General features: G+C 49.8%; 1 protein-coding gene across 1 annotated transcript in view; it reads right to left on the reverse strand.

The window, feature by feature from the left end:
• Positions 1 to 22,002, reverse strand: part of LTBP2 (latent transforming growth factor beta binding protein 2) — a 78,117-nt gene that overhangs the window by 34,637 nt on the left and 21,478 nt on the right. The window contains exons 6-10 of the mRNA XM_054400709.1: positions 6,317 to 6,498; positions 4,110 to 4,280; positions 2,363 to 2,563; positions 1,758 to 2,026; positions 75 to 177 (exon numbers count right to left, since the gene is read on the reverse strand). Of these exons, the coding sequence (XP_054256684.1) occupies positions 75 to 177; positions 1,758 to 2,026; positions 2,363 to 2,563; positions 4,110 to 4,280; positions 6,317 to 6,498 (926 nt within the window). The remainder of the gene's footprint in view (positions 1 to 74; positions 178 to 1,757; positions 2,027 to 2,362; positions 2,564 to 4,109; positions 4,281 to 6,316; positions 6,499 to 22,002) is intronic.

Genomic DNA, 22,002 nt, shown 5'->3' on the forward strand with positions numbered 1-22,002 from the left:
GGCAGCCCAACCATTTTTGCATGCCAAGGGTGCAGGACATTTCGTGCACAGTCCCAGGAGGCAACAGTACTCACTTGGCCGGGGTGGGCAGGCCAGGCACCGGTCCGCACCCCAGAAGAGCCCCACGCTGCCACAGCAGTCCTCCAGCTTGGTCAGCCCTGGCAGGGGATTGGTACACTGCAGAGAGAGAACCAGAGGATCAGGCTTCCATTGGAATGGGTGAGGATGAACTCCTGTCCACTGTGGCCATTTGGCACAATAGAGGCAGAGCCAGCATGGGGGATAACAGTTGGGGTCACAGGCTGGCACAGCCCTCTCAGCACAGCTCCCCACTGGGCTGTGATTTAAGATGGTAAACAGTCGTGCAGAGAGAAAACCAAGCGATTCCCTTGACTGGACCCCTCAGAGGGGAAAGGGACGTCAAACAGAACAGGAGATGAACTAGAGATGGTATCACCCAGCAAAGCCCTGGGATCAGCCCCATGCCTTGCTGATTAGCCAGCAAAATGGGTGCACCACTCCAGCCCTGCAGGGAGCTTGCGATCAGGACTTTTCTCTGCTCAATGAGTCCCTCTCTCCTGCATCCCTCGCCCCCCTGGCAAGGCCCTCTGGATTACAGGCTTCCCTGATCGAGTGGAGCTGCTGGGCCCACAGGCCAGAGCTGGCCCCCATCCAGGCACATGTGGCCGCCTGCCCAGTGCTCACATACCAATGGGCTTGGCTGCGGCTGAGTAGGAAGAGGTAATTCTGCCCAGGGGGCTCCTCACCCTCTTCTGGGCATGGCATTGCCCTGGCTGGGAGAGGTGCAAGCACAGCAAGGCTACCTTTGATGGCACCCTCACCCCCACAGAGTATCTTCCACACACAGCCTCTCTGGGCATCTGTGAGCATCTCTGCGCATCATCATCTGCTGCCAGCACCAGAGAGCTGCTGCTTCCCCACGGAGCAGCTGGGGTTTTCCAGCCCCAGGCTCTGATCTGATTTATTTTTACACTAGGGAATGGCTGAGAATGTATCCCACTAGAAACAGCTTGGATGTGAGCTACTAAAGGGTGGGATGGGAACTGGGAGCAGCCCCTCAGAAGGGCTGGGGAGTAGTGGAGAGAGGGAGTAGGGAAGAGGGTGCTGAGTCCCAGCTGCCCAGACAGAGGGTCTCACTGAGTGCAGGCTGCTCTGGGGCAGCTCACAGGTGTTCCTGTGGGTGCCAAAAGCCTCCGATGCTTTTCCAGTGAGACAAGAGAAACATATGGGGAAAGACAAAATAAGAAAATGATGATGGCTGTGGGACAGTGGTGAGAAAGCCTCGCGTGTGCGTTTGCTTCCCAAGCCCCGACCAAGCTGCCCAGGACAGCATAGTTCCATGGAAATCCGACTTTCATTTATCGTCTGAGAGGGAAAGGAATTTTCCTATGTTTTATACGTTTCCTACAATAATCTCAGAGCATGCCTGTAAATGTTGCTATAAATAGGGCACCCTTCTTAAACGAGGCTGTGTGTGAAAGCCATTAAGTCTGGGCTGTGCTGCCCCAGGGCACATCTTGGTCAGGGCAAGGCAGCAAGGTCACCACCCTGTCAGGCCAAAATAAGGAGCTGTTTTCCCAAGTACTGACACACTGCTGCTTGTGCCCATGGCACCTGGGTGATGCCCACACTGATGGTGAACAGCTTCACACAACGACAGTCTCCTGTTGCCCCATATGCCAATGCAACCGAAATGAATCTAAACAGACTCCAGTGCTTGACGGGTGACCCCTTACCTGCCCATGGAGAGCCTCCCGAAAGCACCTCCCCAGCAGCCCAGGGGCTCTCTGCTGCTGCTGGCCGCTCTCTGTGGCAATGCTGTTGCCATTCCCATGGGCATAGGCGTACCAGGGTGAGGTGGCCAGCTGAGGCACCAGGGCAGCCTCCACACTGTTCTCCTCTGACACCTCTACATCACCTCGTACTCTGGCCACCTGGTGAATCTGTACGGTGGCTTCTGGAGGATGGTTGATGTGGACATTCACCAAGGAAGGGTTTAGGGAAGCTGGAAGATGAGTTTATATCACAGTTGTGACAATCTGGCAACAATATGGGACCCAGAGAGCATCTTGTCACAAGGGAGAAAAGGTGGACTGATCCCACCAGGAAATTTAGAGGAAGATTGCATCTAAGAGTAAATACTTCTCTGGCCCAGCAACAGGACAAAAAAAATCCCCAACAAGCCAAGCCCTTCATAAACTAGGGGAAGCACTTCTCTAACAGCTTGGCCTGAAAAGGCAAGCATAAGGAGGTAGTAGCCTCCTTGGGCCTATTAGTGAAGATCTGAAGAGCATCCCATTAGGACAACAATGTAGGGTCTCGAGCCACTGGTGACACTCACCCAGCTGGTTGGACAAGGGCAGGGTATAGGTGGAGTGCCTCACGGAGCCACCAGCTGGGGTCTTTGGGGCTCTCCTTCCTTGCTTCTTTTCCAGAGAAGGAGCTGGCAAGTGGCAAAACTTCCCCGTGGAGTTGGAGGGGCACCAGCACTCGTCCCGGCCCACACAGCGCCCTCCGTTCAAGCAGGGGATCTGGCAGAAGTCTGCAAGGCAAAGTAAGGTCTGCTTAGCAAAGAAGCAGACACTGCCTCTTGCCAAGGGCAGCTGGGGAAGGACAGGCAGCTGGATCTGGGCCAGTACTACCCCCACAGCACCGAAGGACCAGGCCCAGCACCAGGATGGAGTCACTATTTGCAGCCTGGAGGCAGCCTGCAGTTCTTTCTGTATGCCACCATCTTCCCCAAGCTCTGCTCAGAACTGGAGTCACGGGTTGAAAATGATCAGCTCTCCCTTGAGATCTGGGATCAGAGCCCACCTGGGGCACCCATGTGGGGCAGTCCCCCCAGGGCCAAGATGGTGATGCTGGCACAGCAAAATCCCTCTGAGGAGGGCAAGAGCTATGGCAGCTGCATGTCACTGAGCCAGCACAGTTCCTTCTCTTCTGCTTTGCCCTCTCTCAACTTGGCAGGGTTTTTGCTCCCAGCCAAGAGAACTAAGTGGAGAGGCAGAAGGAGAGAACGGGCAGAGAGCCACATCCTCAGAGCCTGTCTCCCAGCCAGCCCTGGCTCTGCTAGCAGCTCAAGTGGAAGAAGTGCAGAGTGGGACTAAAGAACCAGGAGCAATTCATTTGCTCAGGCTTGGAAAAAGCATTCACAGATGAAACCACAGTCACATCTTTTCTGGCCTCATCAGGTACTTGGAGCAACCTAGAGCATTTCTCAGCATGAGTGACACTCAGGCAAAGCATGGGATTTCCTAAGAGATCATCGTGACTCATCTCAGTGTGAGATGAGATGCTGCTGCTGCACATTCTTGGATGGCTTGTCAAGTTCATCCCAAAGCATGAGCTCCAAGTTCATTTGCTCAAGCCCAGCAACCAGTTTTGCAGGGAGGAGACCCACCTTTGGGCAGGGATCTAGACAGGAATTCCTGTGAACCCCGTTATCAGTTGGTGTCCACTACAGCCAGACTTTGAACCCTCTTAGTGTTAGAAGAATTTGAGAGTTATAGAGGCTTGCAGAGGACAAGTCTCTCTAGGCCCTGAGGACTCCCACCAATGGCCTCCAAGGTGGTATGCCCACCTCACAGCCGAGTGTCCCAGTGACTTGATAAGCAAACCCAGCAGCTCTGAAAGGCAAGCAGAGGTTTCTGCAGCCTTGTTTATAAGAACAGCTTGCAACCTGCAGCCAGCTCTCCTGGCTGCCACGTGAGCGAAAGGAGAGAACAGGAGGAAATAAGATGATGGAAGTCAGCCCCAAGACAGGATGCCAATGAAAGCAGTGAGCTGGCTCCAAGAAGGAGGGGGTGGCGAGGCTTGGCTGCAGGCCTGACTCCAACACACGCATCCCCTCTACCTGGGGTGGGATGGAAACAGAAGCTGCTCGCCCAGGACAGAGAACAATGAGGCAAGGTCTGTCCTCCTCCCCCAGAGACAGAGGTGGAGTAAGCCCCAAAGACCTGAGGAGACATCTTCCAAAGCACTGAGAGAGGCCTGTAGCAGTGCAAGTCCTCAGTCTGGAGAAGCAGGAAGGGGAGGAGGAAGAGTGTAGGGGAGCAGGCAAGATGAGCTGAGAGCCCTGGGATGCTCACAGATGCGGAAGCCAGACTTGGGATCATGGTCATGCCCTCCTTGGCTGTAGAGCGTGGTGGTGTCTCCTTTCTCGCAGCTGTTGTAGCAGCGTCCACTTCGGCAGGTCTGTTTGCAGATGGTGGGTGTGAAGACAATTTTTATCTTCCTAATCTTCTCTGTCAGGTTGGCCCCTATGAAAGAAAAAGAAGGTGCTAAGTGGGAACAACATCTCCAAGCCAGGGGGGCAGTAATTCTCAGCTCAAGCTCCAAGTATTCCCAGAGCAAGGAGCAGTCTGTTTACCTCCCCAGGGTAGAGTCCAATGGCGTGAGATTTAGCACGTCCAAGTGCTGGGTGCTGCACTTTGGCCACAGCATCCCCATGCAGCACTACAGGCTGGGGTCAGAGTGGCTGGAGAGCAGCCAGGCAGAAAGGGACCTGGGGGTACTGGTTGACAGCAGCTGAACATGAGCCAGCAGTGTGCCCAAGTGGCCAAGAAGGCCAATGGCATCCTGGCCTGCATCAGGAATAGTGTGGCCAGCAGGAGCAGGGAGGTCATTGTACCCCTGTACACAGCACTGGTTAGGCCACACCTTGAGTACTGTGTCCAGTTCTGGGCCCCTCAATTCAAGAAAGATGTTGAGATGCTTGAATGTGTCCAGAGAATGGCAACAAAGCTGGTGATGGGTCTGGAGCACAGCCCTGTAAGGAGAGGCTGAGGGAGCTGGGGGTGTTTAGCCTGGAGGAGAGTCAGGGGAGACCTTATTGCTGTCTGCAACTACCTGAAGGGAGGTTGTAATCAGGTGGGGCTTGGTCTCTTCTCCCAGGCCACCAGCAACAGAACAAGAGGATACATTCTCAGGCTGCTCAGGGGGAAGTTTAGGCTTGATCTTAGAAAGAAGTTGATCACAGAAAGAGAGATTGCCCATTGGAATGGACTGCCCAGGGAGGTGGTGGGGTCAGCATCCCCGGAAGTGCTTAAGAAAAGACTGGATTAGGCACTTAGTGCCATGGGCTAGTTGATTAGTTAGGGTTGGGTGATCAGTTGGACTTGATGATCTTGGAGGTCTCTTCCAACCTGGTCAATTTCTGTGATTCTGTGACTCTTCTTGCCCCTTGCTCACTCCAGCCTGTCCTCTGCTCCACCATCAGTAACAGTTTGTCAGCATATGAAAAATGGTAAGCAGCATGCTCTGCCTGCCCAGCTGGAGCACCTAAATCCCTCTGAAGTGACACACACACACACTAATTCCAGTATAAAGGGTGTTTTCCTGCTTTAGACAATATTCTTTATGCAGCCATGGCAGTAGCTGGTAAGACTGGCTGCCCTTAAACCAGTTGAAGGCCTTCCACATGAATATTCATGCTGGTATCCATCAAAGAGTGCATCAGGGCTTGAAAATCCAGTGTCTTCCTACGAGTGTTCAATGGCCTCCTGCAGTTACCTGTGGTCCCCTCCTAGTTCCTCCCTATCCTCACATTAGATATGGGGAGAAATTGCACTCAGAGCTCTTGGAGGCTTGTAGAAAATGCACAACAGACAGAACTATTGTGTAACCATGAACCAGTTGTCTTGACACCAGAGCCCTCCATCCCTGCCCACCAAGACAGCTGCTTCTGTGGGTGCTCCTCTTTCTGTGCCAGGAGCAGCAGTTGCATCTCAGGCCACTTTCAGATTACAGCTTCAATCAGGCTCACTGCTGACATGTCAAGCAGTGATTCTTTGGGGAATCATGGCTTCAGAGGGAGGAAAGCTGCAGGAGACATCTTGCATCTGCCCTAGCTGGGGAGGCACTGAGGCTCAGCAACTGCACATCCCATCAGCCTGGTCTGATCACTGCTTGTGTCAGAAGCACCAAGGGGACAGCCAAAGGCAAGAACTAGATTCTGGTTGCACAATCTGATCTCAAGGGCTGCTCAGACCAAGGACGAAGCTGGGAGACATCATTTCTACAGACTAAGACAACCCCCTTTCAGGGCAGCATGCTGGGGTGATGTTCAACTCCTCTGGGAGGCATTTGTCACATCACCCCTGCTGTCAGCATTTTGCTCCCTCAACCTGTCCTCCTTCAGCAGGGTCTTTTTCTTTCTCAAGTCCAGCAATGCCCATGCTGACCTTCCCTTTACATCCTACCCAGGATGCAGTGCCAAGAGTTCAGGTTTCCTTAGACCTTTCCCAAAACACCCCAGCAAGAAGCCCCAAAAGAGCGAAAGCCCTGGAGACCTTACCCCTTGTAGCTAAAGTGTGCTCCTGGGAAACCACACGTGGCCCAGGGCTGCTCTGCTCATGTCCATTCCCATTGGGGAGTGCATTAGAGATGAGTTGGCCATTGGTGGCTGGGTAGCGCCGGACAGTTCGTGATGGCCCTGTGTTCTGGGGGGAAACAGGAGAGCCAATTCTGCTCTGAGTGCTGTGGAAGAAAAAAAAAAAAAGAAGTCACACTCCTCACAATTAACTGCTGACCCAGAGTGCCTGTCCACCAGGATGCCCTGCAGCAACCCTCACTGCTGAGCTGCCTGAGCCTCCACCTAGGCACAGAGTTCTGCCTACCTGAGCAGGGTCCAACTCCTCACCTGCTTTCAGTCATCACAAGGGCACTATTTCACTCTAGGGACCATACCCCATGCCCTGAGTCTTGCAGGGCATAGTACTCACCCAGATACCCTCCCCATACCATCTCATCAGAGACGCCCCACTGCCTTGAAGAACCTCTACCTGTCCATCAGGCTCAAGGGCTGCTCCTTTTCCCATCACACCCTTACCCCAGCAAATATAAGCAGCTCCACATACACTTGTTCTTATGGTGGGAACTTTCTTAGGAGCTGCCTTCCCAGGCCCCAGACAAGCACCATGAAAGCAGCAAAGCAGTCAAAAGAGAAGCCAGGGCAAGCAAATAAGCAAAATTTGGTCCATGAATCACAAATAAGAGAAAATGACCAAGAACTCAACCCTGTAAGTGCAGTTACAGCTTTCTGCAGTAACTTCATTTATGGCTTTTGGTGTTTTCTGGGAATTAAACATGGAGAAGCCATCCAGCTCACAAGGTCACACTTCTTATGCTTTTTTATAAAGCCATGCAGACTGCTAAGCAGAGCACTTTGCATTAACCCAGCAAAACAGCACATCTTCCTCCACTACACTTGCTCCCATTCCTTTTTACTGACCGGCAGCACCAAGCTTCCAATAGGATGCTCTGTGCTTACCAGCAAATGTCTCTCTCACTCTTGCCTGCACCGCCTGCAAGAAAAAAGGTACACCAGGGGCCAAAATATTTTGGCTTCCCATATGCCCCTTGAGTGTCTTTGAAACTCCCAGCCTTGAATTCCTTTGCAACCTCACTGAAACACTGGCAGGTCTTCTGCATACCCTATCCAACACCTCCAGGCTAGCTCTGTCCCACCAAAGTGTCCAGAGAGGTCTGTCCCATTTTATGTTTTTATTTTTTTTCCATTTTCCCTGTCATAACCAGCACCGCGGAGGTGTTACAGCGTCTACAAGAAACTCAGATATCTAAATCAAACAGGCCTGGATGATCCAATGAGAGTTGGCTGACAGCAGCTCTGGCTCACTGACATTTCTGGCTTGGATTAGCTTGGAATAAGGGTAAGATATGGGGAGATGGAAAGCGAGGTAATGCCGTGCTGGTATTTGAACAGTGCAATACACAAGGTAACTGTCAGCCCTGAACAAAAGAATGGAAAAGATGATGCACAGGTCAATTAATTGGGAACTGACAGCAAGAAATAGAGAAGTGGAGTCACAAAATCAATCACCGAATCACAGAATGTTAGGGGCTGGAAGGGACCTCAAGAGATCATCCAGTCCACCCCCCTGCCAGAGCAGGATCACCTGTACCAGACTGGAACTCATCCAGGTGGGTCCTGAATATCTCCAGAGAGGGAGACTCCACGACCCCCTGGGCAGCCTGTTCCAGTGTTCTGTCACTCTCACAGTGAAATATTTCTTCCTCCTGTTTTCATGGAACTTCCTATGCCTCAACTTCCACCCATTTGCCCCGTGTCCTGTCAAATCAATGGGGTCTGTGGAGAAGCACTCTTGTCAAAGGAGTCCTTTCTCTTAATTGAATGTAATTACATACGTGCACAGTGACAGGCTGAGAGCCCACGCTATTCTGATACAAAAATAAACACAGCAGTACAAACGTCAATCAGGCACATGTGAAATGAATAACAAACTGGCTGGGTGACAGAACACAAGAAGCAGTTGTCACTGGGGAGGGAATCAGATGGGTTCCAGGGTGATCGGTACAAGAGCTGGCACGGTTCAAGGATTTCATCTGGAAATAAATGTTATTATTATTTCAAAATAAACACAAGATCAACATTGATAAGGTCTGCTGCTGACACAAACATTTGCAGTGTGGTGTATCGTGATGAGAACAGAGCAATCACTCAGAGCCTTTTGGAGCACTGTGGTGGGCAAATCCATCCAAGCAAGAGGGGACTTTTAACAGAGCCAAATGCAGAACTACACTCCTAGGAAGAAGGAACGCAGGCAGCAGTTGCAGATAGGAGACAATCCAGGAAAACAGCCATTCTGTAAAGATTTTGAGGGTAATGGCAATCAATTAAATATCAGCTGTCATACATTGCCCTCAATGACATCACAGCAGTGAAACTCTGCAAGAACAGGAGGTATTTTTGCCTCCCTACACATCTAGTCTAGTTGAGAGGCATCCCTGCCCATGGCAGGGAGGTTGCAGTAGATGATCTCTAAAGTCCCTTCCAGCCTAAGCCATTCTGTGATTCTATGTGTGTCCAGCAGGTCTAGGGAGGTTCTTCTCCCCCTCTACACTGCCCTGGTGAGACCACACCTGGAATACTGTGTCCAATTTTGGGCTCCCCAGTTCAAGAGAGACAGAGACCTGCTGGAGAGAATCCAACGGAGAGCCACGAGGATGATTAGGGGACTTGAGCACCTCCCCTATGAGGAGAGACTGAGATCCCTGGGACTATTTAGTCTTGGGAAGACAGAGAGGGGATCAGATCAATGTCTATAAATATCTGAAGGGTGGGTTTCAAGTGGAGGGGGCCAAGCTCTTTTCAGTGGTGCACAGTAATAAGACAAGGAACAATGGAAACAAACTTGAACATAGAAGATTTCACCTCAACATGAGGAGAAACTTCTTTCCAGTGAGGGTGACAGAGCACTGGAGCAGTCTGCCCAGGGGGGTTGTGGAGTCTCCTTCTCTGGAGACTTTCAAACCCCACCTGGATGCATTCCTTCACAGACTACATTAAGTGATCCTGCTCTGGCAGGGGGGTTGGATCTGATGATCTATGGAGGTCCCTTCCAACCTCTAATGTTCTATGACTCTATCATCATCATTATAGCAGGGTGTATATATACATATATATATATATATATACACGTTATATATGTGATATGTTAAAATATCACATCTAGCTCTCATGTGAAATATGCCACATCTACTGAGGACCATTTAAAAAAAGGAGAGGATACAGGGAAAAAAAAATTACAAAAACAATCTGAGGCCTGGTGAAAATGCCTTTCTGAAAGAAACCTGAAGTACTCAATCTTGTCAGTTTAGCAAAACAAAAAGAGAAGATGAAGAGGTGCTCTGATTACAAGGCACAGATTTCTCCACCAAAACAAAAGAGCAGGTGTAAAGAGCCTTGTAATCTAAGCAAGAAAGGCAAACCATGAAACAACATCTGCAAAGCCAAGCAAAGGGTTCCCTGCTAGCAATCACGCCCACACACAGCAGCGTAGCTGTTTTCCTTCTGCACAAAAACACCTCTGTAGTGGATACAGCTCCTGAGAACAGCGCTTCAGGAGAGCAAAAGTGTGCTGCTGGGAGACAGCACTGGAACAATGCAAATGCAGCTCAATAAAGATGCATAATCTCTGCTGTCCTGGAGGTGATTTTAGGTTATCTATTGATGGCTTCTGGCCTTGAGCTGCAGGAATCCACAAGAATGAAGGGTTTTATCCCCGAGACAGAAGTCCCCAGTCAGGATACTCATTACCTAATTGCTTTCAACGCAGGAAAATCTTGGAAATGAGGGCTCAGCTGCTGAGAGGGGACATAAACAAGAGTCCTGCTGCAGTGCAGCAGAATTACACTCCCAGGAAGAAGGAATGCAGGCAGCAGTTGCAGATAGGAGACAGTCCTGGGAAACAGCAATCCTGTAAAGCTTTTGAGGGTAATGGCAATCAATTAAATATCAGCTGTCAGTACAACTTGTGTTGCTGGGCAGACAGCTTTGCAGGCTGAAGGTTGATATGCTGTTTGGCTACATGTCATTGAGGAACAGAGAGAGCAAATGGGATTGGTCAAAGAACACAGATGGATAACAAAACTATCACCTGCTGATAGAATTACTTGTTAAAATCTACATCTAGACTGAGATGAGAACAGCAAACAGTGCTTGCTTTTCCTTAATCAGCAATGGTAATCAGAGTCATTAGAGAGAAGTGAACTTTCAGTCTACTTCAGTCCCTACCAGCCTCTTTCAGAAGCTCTCCTGAGATTCTGTAGCGTACCACTTACCCCTGGTGGCTATAGGGGCCTGGCATGACTGGCCCACACATTTCTGAGCTACTAATTCAGCCTTGCTGCCAGCAGAGGAACTTCTAGTGCCTGTTAGCTACTGCTTTATTATTTGGTGTACTACTGCCAATTTTTTTTAGTGACAAAAAAATCTGTATGGAGCTCTAAAGAGGCTAGAGGTCTGTTGAGGGCTAAACCAGAGTTAGGTGAGAACTAGGAAGCCCTGGAAGCTCAGGCACATATGTTCTCTGATCTCTGATGAGAGACTCCAAGCACACTCCTACAGGTGGATGTCACTGGAGTTCCAAGGTCTTTTACTGTATAGATAGAAGCATCCCAAGGAAAAGAAGTGAGAGTTCCCCAGACCAGCAACATTAGTTATCCTAGTGTTGGTCACTTGAGGGCAATTTCAGCCCTGAGCTCTGAAGAGTCAGCAGGTGAAGGTTACTGGTGGCATAAGACAGGGAAATGCCAGCTCTTGTACTTGAAAATGCTCCTATCTACACTTAAGGAATGGAGCATGCTATGAGCAAGTAGCAGAGCTTGACTGGGTGCTGCACATTGCCTGTCCGCAGGAGTTCCATCCCTTGGCTCTAAGGCCAACTCCTGTCATTCCCAGGATTTTGTTAAAACAATTAGACTTTGTTAAAAAACAAAACAAAACAAAACCCCAACATATGAAGGGCTTGAAATAAAAGAATCATTAACATTTCAGCTACAAAGAGAAGTGGATTATATGTGCTTACTGAGAGGGGCAGTGCCAACTTCACAAAGGAAAAACAGGAGGAGCATTACTCCATGGCTTGCAACACTTGAGAAAAAGCCATCCTACTGGGATCCTGTTGGCAAAGCATTCCAGTGTGTGTCACAGCAGGGGGAGGCAGATTTGCTTTGAATTAATTTGTTTATTTGGTTCTATTCTAGGCGGATGAGCTGTGGGATTTGATGACTGAGCTGAGTAACACCATCCTACCCCAGGCCACAGAAATCAATGGCAAAAGGCAGCTTTCCATCTCAGTTTGTCAGTCCAAATCCCTGCTTAATTAACACCAAGTGGCTGGCTGATGGTCAGGGAACAGAAAACAGAGCTACTCCCCTCCAAACCTTCAGTGAGTCCACGCTGCACGGAGAGGAACTGGCTTGCTTCAAGGGTCTTGGGAAATGAACCTGATCTCACCACACCAGTACAGACCTGGCCTGCAACCCCTAAGCATTTGATGGATCTTAATGTATTTCTGGAGCTTGTTCATTTCCCAGGGATCTGCACTGCCACAAGTTTTCCTGTTGGTGTGGCTGTCCTAGAGTAAGAGTGAGAACAGGAAACAGATGGAATGGCTCCAGATCAGCTTGTGCTAGCACTCACCATAGAATCATAGAATTGTTAGGGTTGGAAGGGACCTCAAGGATCATCTAGTTCCAACCCCACTGCCATGGGCAGGGACACTTCACACTAGATCAGGTTGCTCAGAGCCTCATCCAGAGCCAACCATGCCTCAACCCGTACAGGGAAGAAGCACTGAAGAGGCAGAGGAGGCTGACACCTCAAGCACTATGTTCCAGGACACTTCAAAGCCTAGGGCTTCACATTCAATCAGTCTTACAACCTTCCTCAGCACAGTATTACTCACTTCCACTTTTCCCGCCAGGCACATGGCCAGCACAGATCACTGCAGAGAGACAGTGGTCTCTTCCTTTATAGGGGACCGTCTGCCAAGCAGCTGGTTTCCCTGCTCTTCATCATTCAGAGCTGCTGACACTTTTCCCCAAGTCAGGCACAGTCTCCAGGGCAGAAAGAGCTTGCAGGCTGCTTGGACACCTCTCCTGTGGTGCCCACCTCTGCGGTGTCCAGCAGCAGCAGCAGCAGCTCAGGGGAAAACAGAGAGAGGCACACAGGGAAGGTAGAGAGAGCAGAGTTCTCTGCCCAGGAGCATGGAAGTGTGTCACCAGCACATGGAAAGCTTCACTCCTATAGATATTAGGTACTAACCAAAATCAAAAGACATTCAGGATGGGAGGGAGCTGTGCAGACACTGACCTGCATCTGCAACAGTTCAAAACTAACCACCAGGCACTCGTAGCTTCCCTCCTCTGAGATGCAGGTCTCCCTGCTTTATGGACTCCCCATGAAGCCCCTAAGGACACATGCCAGGAGTCTGAGGGAGACCTGGTGCTACACATCTACACATGCTACACAGCTACACATTCTAGTGCTACACATCCCTGCAGGACCCATACAGCACCTGCACAACACATGACACCCAGCAAGGGACCTGCACCTCTTTCTGTGTATAAACGCTTTATTTTACATACGTTTTGTTACTAGGTACACTCTGCTCTACATTTACTTTAGAGACAGCAGGTTAGAGAAGGTATAAAAATGTTGTATTCCTCAGACATGATGGCCCTCCTGCCCAGTTCCAGATGAACCTGCAAGGTGCCTGTTTTTCCCTGCCCAGAGGAGATGAGTGGCATCTCTGTGAGCTGGCAGGCTCCTGACAACAACATAGATGAACATGAAAACTGCTCTTTTCTGAATCAATCACTTTGTTTTGTTTTGTTTTGTTTTGTTTTGTTTTGTTTTGTTTTCTAAAGCCTGCAACTTCAAGACTAGTTACCAGGAATCACAATAACAAAGTCTAAATCACCAAGACCACAGGGTTCTGAAAACAATACTGGGTTTCTAACCCCCTGCATATAGAAGGTATTTTTCAATTTCTGATCACTCTTCATGATCACAGTTCTTTGGGTAAATAAAAGCCATAGGGGATCCAGGTGAGTATACATCTGTGGCACCTCTTAGTGATCTAACACCAGCCATGCTCCTTGGGGCCAGAGGCAAAGGTGGCAACCTCTTCAAAGCACTTCCCTCTCCTCAGTGGCAACACCTCAGTCTTTCCTGGATTTAGCTTCTGTCGGCCCCTCTTCATCCAGCTGTTGACTTTGGCCAAATCAGTGGTGAGCTGGGAAATGGTGAGGCTTGTGTTTGCATAAAGGAAATGTGGAGTCAAGTGCCACAGGAGCATTGCTGGCTTTTCATCCAGCCTGCCTCATGCTGTTCCCAGCCAAAGCCTGACTGACCATAGCAGGGTGGAAGGCCTGAGGCACTGTGGAGAGAGTGAATAGTGGACAGTGCAGTCAGCAGGGAGGGGTGCTAACGCCAGACAAGGCAAGGGCTAGCCAGAATGGAAAGTCACTCTTCCAGCTGGAAACAAATCTGTGCCCTGCTGAACATCAGGGAGAGATAATAACGACCACAGAGGGCAACAACAAAGTAGGACAGTACTGGCCAAAAAAAAAGCTGAATGTAAGCAGGCCTTGGAGAATGAAACACATTCCCAGGGTCCAGAAACCCCCAACCCAGGGCCAAAACTCAACAAATACAACCAGCCTGCAGCCTGGGATAAAGCTGCTGCCTCCAGGCACACAATAGAGGCAGCATGCCACCCATGGGGCAGGGAGCACGGTCCCACACAGGGGAGCTGCTGCAGTATTGGTAAGTACCTACCCCAGCTCCCTGAGCCTTCAGCCTGCATGCATGGCTCCAAGGAGAGAGGGCCCAGCGAGGATGGGGGCTGAGTCATGCTCAGACCCTGCTAGCCAGCCAGGCCAACAGGCAGGTTCTCCCCTGGCTTTGAGATGCTGAACAATACACTCGGCGTCTGTCTTGTCTGTTTGCCTGTCCCTTTGGCTAGATGTCCTCTCCACGTGGGGCCATGGGGACCAAAATCAGTGATTCAGTTTCCCCTTTGTAATGCTCAGCAGTTGCTGGTTTTCCACTGAAGCATCACAAAAGAATGGGCAGTCTCCACACCAGCATCTGTGTCTACAGGGGGAGAGAGAAGCAGCCAGCCTTGGAAAGCAGCAAATTGACCACAGACCAGAAACTTCCCCTTTCTTGGACTCTGAACAGGTTCCTCAGCAGGCAGACGGGATTCATGGCTCAGTTTGCAGACCCTGGAGCACAGGAGAGGCACTGCTTAGAGAGCACTCAAGTTTATTATCAATTAGCTCACAAACATGCTGAAAAGAAGACAGCTCTGTTAGGACTCAGGGAAGAGGGGGAATACCACACCATACAAGGCACCTGACTTCAAGCCCACTCACATTACATCCATAAATCCTGGCTCAGTGTATTATCACACAAGCAGCAGAGACAGCTCTGAAACCTGCCTGCTTCACACTTGCCACTGTCCCTCCTTTGGCATCCTTCAGCCCTGGTATACTTCATGCAAGTGAGGTATACACCAAAGTCCAAACTCTGCTCTCCAGGGTTTGGTGGAGGGCAAGGGAAGCTCTCCTGCCCAGGAGAAGCAGCCACCAGCCTACACCAGGCAGGAGACCTTCCTCGCAGACCCAAGCGGGACCTGTGCACCAGGAAGGCCACAGCATGACCATCCGGATGCCTTCGTGCCTGATTCACAGTCCCCTACAGATCTCACGCCAGACAGGACACCAGATATAGGCACCTGGACCATCATGGGCACATCAAGGCAGGCGGCAAACTTACTGCTTGCCACAACAGATCTCAGCTGCCAAGGTGTTCCCCTCCTATGTTCAGGTGAAACCTTGCAGTGCCATAGGCACAGCTCACACAGGTCAGGTCACTGAGCAAGCAGGGAGTCATCCAATTCCTCCCATCCTTGTGAGATGTCAAATGCTTCTCTGGACACAGGTGCCACTGACAACACCCTTTGCCTTGGGCCTAGAAAGCACTGCCAAGTGGGACTGCATGGGCAGGAGCATGTGTGTCAGGCTTCCTGCTCCACACACACTCAAGGCCTGCTGGCACATGCCCAGGAGCCGCATCGGTCCAGCACCCCACACACCACCACTTGCCTCACCACAGCTAGCAAAGGGATGTCATGGAGCCTACATGGCTCTTGTTTTAGGCTCTCTCCTGTGCCATCTTGCAGGGGTAGCTCCAGCTTCCTGTTCCACTCGATGTATGTGCCAGTGGCTGCCCAAGATTTCCCTGGATCTCTCACTGCAGACTGAAGCAAAAGACGTGCCAAGTCCACAAGGCAGGTTACCAGGTGTTTGTCCTATGCCACCAAGCTCAGTTCCTCCACTACCACCCTGGCATCTTCCTTCCTCTGGCTCCCAAAGCAGTGCCAGTGTTGTAGAGCCACCTGAGCTGGTTTCCAGCCCACCGTGTAGTGCATGAGAACAAAGAGGGACAAGTCGGGTGGTGAACTCTATTTTTATCTGCTCAGGAGTTGCCAGACACTGCATGTGAACTCCTCCAAGCACACAGAAGGCTAACAGGTTTCTGGGGGTCTAATTTACTCCTTAGCCAAACTGGCTGTTCACACATCTCTGCACAGCTCTCTGCTGATGTTAAATGCCCTTCCCTTGCCATCTGTGCCACACATGCCACCTGTCGCTCTGTGAGTGTTCTTCTCTGCTCTCGTGTATTAAGAAGTGAGCAACTGACTCCCTGGAAGAAGTCTAGCTCTTCAAGCATGGGAACAGCACAGCACAGTGAGATGGAAGAAACATCCTCTGTGCAATGGCACAGCACCAGGCTGTCACCAGGAGCAGCAGATCATGCCCCTGACTGGATCCATCAGACCTTAGTGCTGACCCCAAAATTGCCAGAACCGTGATTTCCAGATACCAAGTGTGAGGAAGAGCTGTTTGCAATCTGCCTGTCTCTGAGGTGAAGTGTGGGCCAGTGCAGCCTGCAACTGCTCTGAAGTTCCAGTGGAGCCAGCAGAGGAACTAGGCCAGGCTACTCGATTACAAATGCCAAATCTAGGCCAAGCCCTTCACACTCTATAGACTATAACAGGGATGTGGGGGGAAAGGGAGGCCATGCAAGCTGCCACTCCTCTGGCAGAACCACCCAGCCTGGCCTGTGGTGTTTGTTGTGAGTTGCAGTCAAGACAGATGGCTGTGCAGCCCTCCTCTCCCCAGCTGAGCCCCAAACTATTTTGGGCTGAAGTGGTGGGAAAGTTGCTCCAGCTGGCTCCCCAGCCTGCATGCAGAAGTCACTGTTCAGCAGCATGATCAAAGGGCAAGGCACTGCTGCCAGATACAGTCACACAGCTGCTCTCACCTTGGTGAAAAGAGACCCATACAGCAGTGTCCTAACAGCTGCTGTCACATGAAGGTCTCCATCAGTACCACCACCTTACTGAAGACATCACTCCATAGCAACAGTTTATGCACCATTACAAAGTCAGGCATAAGATGCTGGCAGAGTTGTGGAGCTGGGTTGTCCACTGTGCAACATGATCATCCCACAATGGAGATCCAGTCACCACCACCAGCCTCAGCAAAGCCTCCACTGCCCCTCTCCTCTTCCCTGTGCTCTCCAGTACAGTTAGCAGCAGAGTCCTGCCTGCAGGACAAGCACCTGTATAGAGGGTAGAGGCATGCAAGAGGAGAGGACAACATTCAGGTTGCCCAGGGAGGTGGTTCAGGTTCCATCTCTGGAGATACTCAAAGTGAGGTTTGACAGGGCTCTGGGCAACCTGATCTAGTTGAGGATGCCCCTGCTGACTGCAGAGGGGCTTGGCCTGGTCTCTTCTCACAGGTAATTAGTGATAGAAGAGGGAATGGCCTCAAGCTACAACTGGGTAGGTTTAGACTGCACATTAGGAAAAATTTTTCACATCAAGAGTGGTCAGGCATTGGAATGTGCTGCCCAGGGAGGTGGTTGAGTCACCAACCCTGGATGTATTTAGAGGAGGTTTGAATGTGGTGCTTGGGGATATGGTTTAGGGGTGAACCTTGTAGAGTAGGATTATCAGTTGGACTTGGTGATCCTGAGGGTCTTTTCCAACCTGGATGTTTCTGTAATTCTGTGACGAGATGACCTTTGGAGGTCCCTTCCAACCCAGACCATTCTATGATTCTATGAACATATTAATCTGCCATTGTCCCCATAAACATATGGAGATCTCCACCCCAAAAGGCCCTCTGTCTCCACAAGACACAACAACTGTGAGCTGAGGACCCAGTCCCCACCTAGTGAAACTTACTGCAGAGGCATCAAGTGGACCCTGCTGGCTGCGAAGAGGTCACTTGTCTCCCCTGTAGGGCAGGGAGAAAACAGCACTCTTGAGTTTCCTTTCCATCTTGTTGACTAGCAACAGTCACCCCCCTCCACAAGGCTGCCAACTTCAAAGCCCCGAAAAAACACTTCAGCCTATTCATCGTCATGCCCACATGCACCCTGGGGAGTGAGGGGAGCCACCTGCCTGCCCCCTACTTTAGATGGGACGTGGAGAGGGCAGGCAAGGCCTCTGTAACACCAGGCATGCAAGTGGGGTGAAGAGGAGATGTGTGCAGTCTCTCATCTGGAGACAGGGAGGCTTTTCATCTACAGCAGGAGATGCTGGGGCCTCTCTTATTCATCCTGGGAGCACTGTGGATCTAAGACATTTTAAGCTAAAATAATGGTTGAACACCCAACAGGATACCTTGGCCTTTGGATCTATCAGCTTGATGTAGTTAGGTCTCCTCACATCCGTCCATCCCCAGCCACACATGGGATTTCCTCACCTGCAGCACTCAAGACATGAGAGCTCTGTTAGGATGTGGCAATTTGCTGCCCACTGTCAAAGTCTCAGCCCTGCTGGGGAGCAGAGAATGAGCATCCTGGTGATTTTTATTCTGTACTGTTCTGCACTGGCTCCAATCCCTCTAGTTGTTCACTAGCCAGAAGACTAAAGCCTGGCTGAGGATCAGGAGTGCTCCTGCCTACATATGCATGATGCTTGGTGGTAAAGTGCTTCCAGGGGTACCATGAACACGAATCTGCTCTCACACCTTTTCCACATGGCCTTCAGTATCCACACCAAGTACCAACGGGAGGGAGGAGCAGGTTTCCCCAGTGGGAAGGGATCCAGGGCAGGTGGAAAGGCTGCATCTGCCTAAGCAGTGCCTGGGATCCAGCTCCTCAGCAGCATAGCTCCAAGGTGACGGAGAAGGCAAAGCTCCAGTGTTATTACCAACCTGTCATTACATCCCTGAAGAAGTTTGGCACTTTGCTGTTGTAGAAAGTGTCATAGCTGAAAAATTAGCATGGTGACCCTGCCAAGGCTACAGGCAACTTAATACACCGTGTCTGCCCCCTCCAGATAGCCTCAGCCTCCAAGTATGCTCCCCATCTTCCAAGGCCAGTGTTTGGCTCAGTTTTGCAGATGTGGGTCTGTTAACCATTCCCCTCAGCTCCCTCCCTCCTTTTGTAGTGCTCAGAATTCCTTCCAATTTGTCAAGATTTTTTCTGGCAATAAAGAGTACCTTGCCTCAGTGCAGGACGCCAGGGTATACAGGAAAAACACCCCTGCGACTCAGGGCTTTGGCCTCTGAAGTCCTGAGCACCACTGGTCTCTAGCATACAGCCACACCACAACACTCTCTGCAGCCTAATTTGATGTTCACTCCTAACTCTGCAAAATCTCAGCCTTTCCTTATTCCAGATTTCTTCCTCCCATGGAGGATTTTTTTTCCCCTTCAGCTGTAAAAGATAGTATTTTTCCAGCCTGAACCACTTCTTAACTCCTGCCTATATGTTCTGTTTCTGCAAGCCCCTGAAGACCAGGCAAGTGAGACAAAAATGGGATGGAGCTGTGTACCAGTCCCATCCAGCACCGAGGACTCACAGCAGCATTTCTCAGGATTCTTCTGAAGAAAAGAGAGGATAATGAGCAGTTCAGGAGGGTCAGGGATCTACTCAAGAGAGTCCAACAGAGAGCTACCAGGATGATTGAGGGACTGGAGCACTGCCCTATGAGAGAGGCTGAGAGCCCTGGGGCTTTTTAGTCTGGAGAAGAGAAGACTGAGAGGAGATTTGATAAATGTCTATAAATATCTGAGGGCTGAGTGTGAAGAGGGAGGGGATAGGCTCTTCTCCATAGCACCCTGAAATAGGACAAGGGGTAATGGATAGAAACTACAGCACAGGAGGTTCCACCTCAACATGAGGAGGAACTTCTTCACTGTGAGGGTCACAGAGCACTGGAACAGGCTGCCCAGAGAGGTTGTGGAGTCTCCTTCTCTGGAGACTTTCAAGACCCATCTGGATGTGTTCCTGTGTGACCTGTGCTAGATTCCATGGTCCTGCTCCGGCAGGGGGTTTGGACTCAATGATCTTGGGAGGACCCTTCCAAACCCTAACACCCTGTGATCCTGTGATTTTATATGGAGACTCCTATATCTCCTTTCCAAACACTTGTTGTACCACCTGATCTTCAGTTCATCCCTTGTGTCCTTCCAGCACTTGGTGACTCTTGGAAAACACTCAAAACCAAAGAGAACAATTTTGATTTTGCTGAAGTACCAGCTTAAACCAAGGAAAGCAGCATACAGTCAGGTATGAAAAACTGCAGCATAATCCATATACACAAGGGAGTTGAAAGCAAGGTGGGTGACAATCCTAATTCAGGCATTAGGAGAAAACCCTCCAGCCCATGGTCATGCTGCCTTAGCACTCTTTTAACATCTTTCAAGAGTTCAGTTTAAGAGAGACAGAGACCTGCTGGACAGAATCCAATGAAGAGCCATGAGGATGATTAGGGGACTTGAGTCCCCTATGAAGAGAGACTGAGAGCCCTGGGGCTGTTTAGTCTTGAGAAGAGAAGGCTGAGAGGAGATTTGATCAATGTCTATAAATATCTGAAGGGTGGGTGTCAAGTGGAGGGGGCCAGGCTCTTTTTGGTGGTGCACAGTAATAAGAAAAGGAACAACGGAAACAAACTTGAACATAGAAGGTTTTACCTCAACATGAGGAGAAACTTCTTTCCAGTGAGGGTGACAGAGCACTGGAACAGGCTGCCCAGGGGGGTTGTGGAGTCTCCTTCTCTGGAGGCTTTCAAATCCCACCTGGATGCATTCCTGTGCTCACTACCCTAGGTGATCCTGCTCTGGCAAGGGGGGGTTGCACTTGATGATCTCTAGAGATCCCTTCCAACCTCTAATGTTCTGTGATTCTTTTTTATACAACTGCTACATAAATTTTATTGTCATAAAGTACAAAAAAAAGATATAACTATAGTATATAAAATAAGCTACACACTGGATTTGCTGTACTACCTCACCTACCACATGTACAATGCATTTATCCTGCCCCTGCTCTCTTGAGTGTAGTCACAGACTAAGCTGACAGTAGCAGTGTTTTCCATTCAGTTAGAAAAAAGTGCATTTGAACATTTTCTCCCAGAGCCTAGAGACTAAGAAGGTGCAGAAGAACCAGGCCTACTGTAAAGACCATATTTGGAGTTTAAAAGGAGCCTGGAAAGCTCGCTATCCTCCTGCTGCTCTGAAGCCTGTGCAACCCCCTAGAAAGTAAATACATAAACACTTAAACCAGAATGGTGCAAACAGCATTAAAACAGTAGAAAGTTAGAGCAACTCTGTCTGATGCCAGGCTAGAGAAGCTGTATTATGGAACTGAAAAAGAGAAGTATTTTTAAACAAGAAGAATGACATGTACACTTCTCTTGGGTAGCTTGAGTTTTTTAATTTAGGCATCCCACCCAGCTTGCCACGGGCTTTCAACTATGTCAAGCAGGAGAGAAGGGCTGGGATCTAGAGATTATGGAGATCTCACCGCCCTTAGTGGAATCTCTTTTCACGTATTCCTACATGGACTGGCACCAGCTTTTTTTGTTTCAAATTTTTAATGAGGTCTCTGATACCTACTGAAAGTTGGCTCTGGATCAATTTTACATTCATAAATGCTCAGTCACCTTGTGAAAACTATATTGCCAAAGGGAAGCACCTTAAAAAGCTACAATTAGGGCTTTTTTATGCATTAGGAAAATACGCTATTCAAGTAATAAGCATAAAAATGCCACAGTGGCAGAAGACAAGGCTGGCACCAGTGATTTAACCCAGGAAGTCAATGTCACACACTACTGATCTCCCACCCCAAGCAAAGCAGGAAACCTGCCACAGCCCATGCCATGGAGATGCACTTACACAGAGGGTGCTTTTCAGCTAGGGTCAGCTTTTATTTTCTCTGCTATTTAGGTGCTGATAAATTATAACCCATTTTTGATAAATGTAAAATGAGTGACAGTCATAAGTGAACAGAACAGCACAATGTGCATTCAGTAGATATGTGGCTTTCTCATAAAGGTGGAAAGCTCAGAGCTGGCAAGACAGGAGGCCTCAGATCCTGCTTTAGCAATTAAGACAAATCTGTCCTTGCAGCAGGATCTTTAAAAAACAAGTGGTCTTGCAGTGAGCTTTTGTTTTATCTGCTAGTTCTCAATGACAACAAGCTAACCACGCTGATTTTGCCGAGCCACAGTTCTCAATGGCATGTTTTGAGTGGGCACCACAGGGTGGAGAGCTTTACATACACCCACAGGCTCCACTCTCCTCTGCAAGGGACCATGCTAGACATTTGGCTCCCACCAGAACAGT

The sequence above is a fragment of the Indicator indicator genome, chromosome 4 (genome assembly GCF_027791375.1).
Source record: "Indicator indicator isolate 239-I01 chromosome 4, UM_Iind_1.1, whole genome shotgun sequence".
Taxonomy (NCBI): Eukaryota; Metazoa; Chordata; class Aves; order Piciformes; family Indicatoridae; genus Indicator; species Indicator indicator.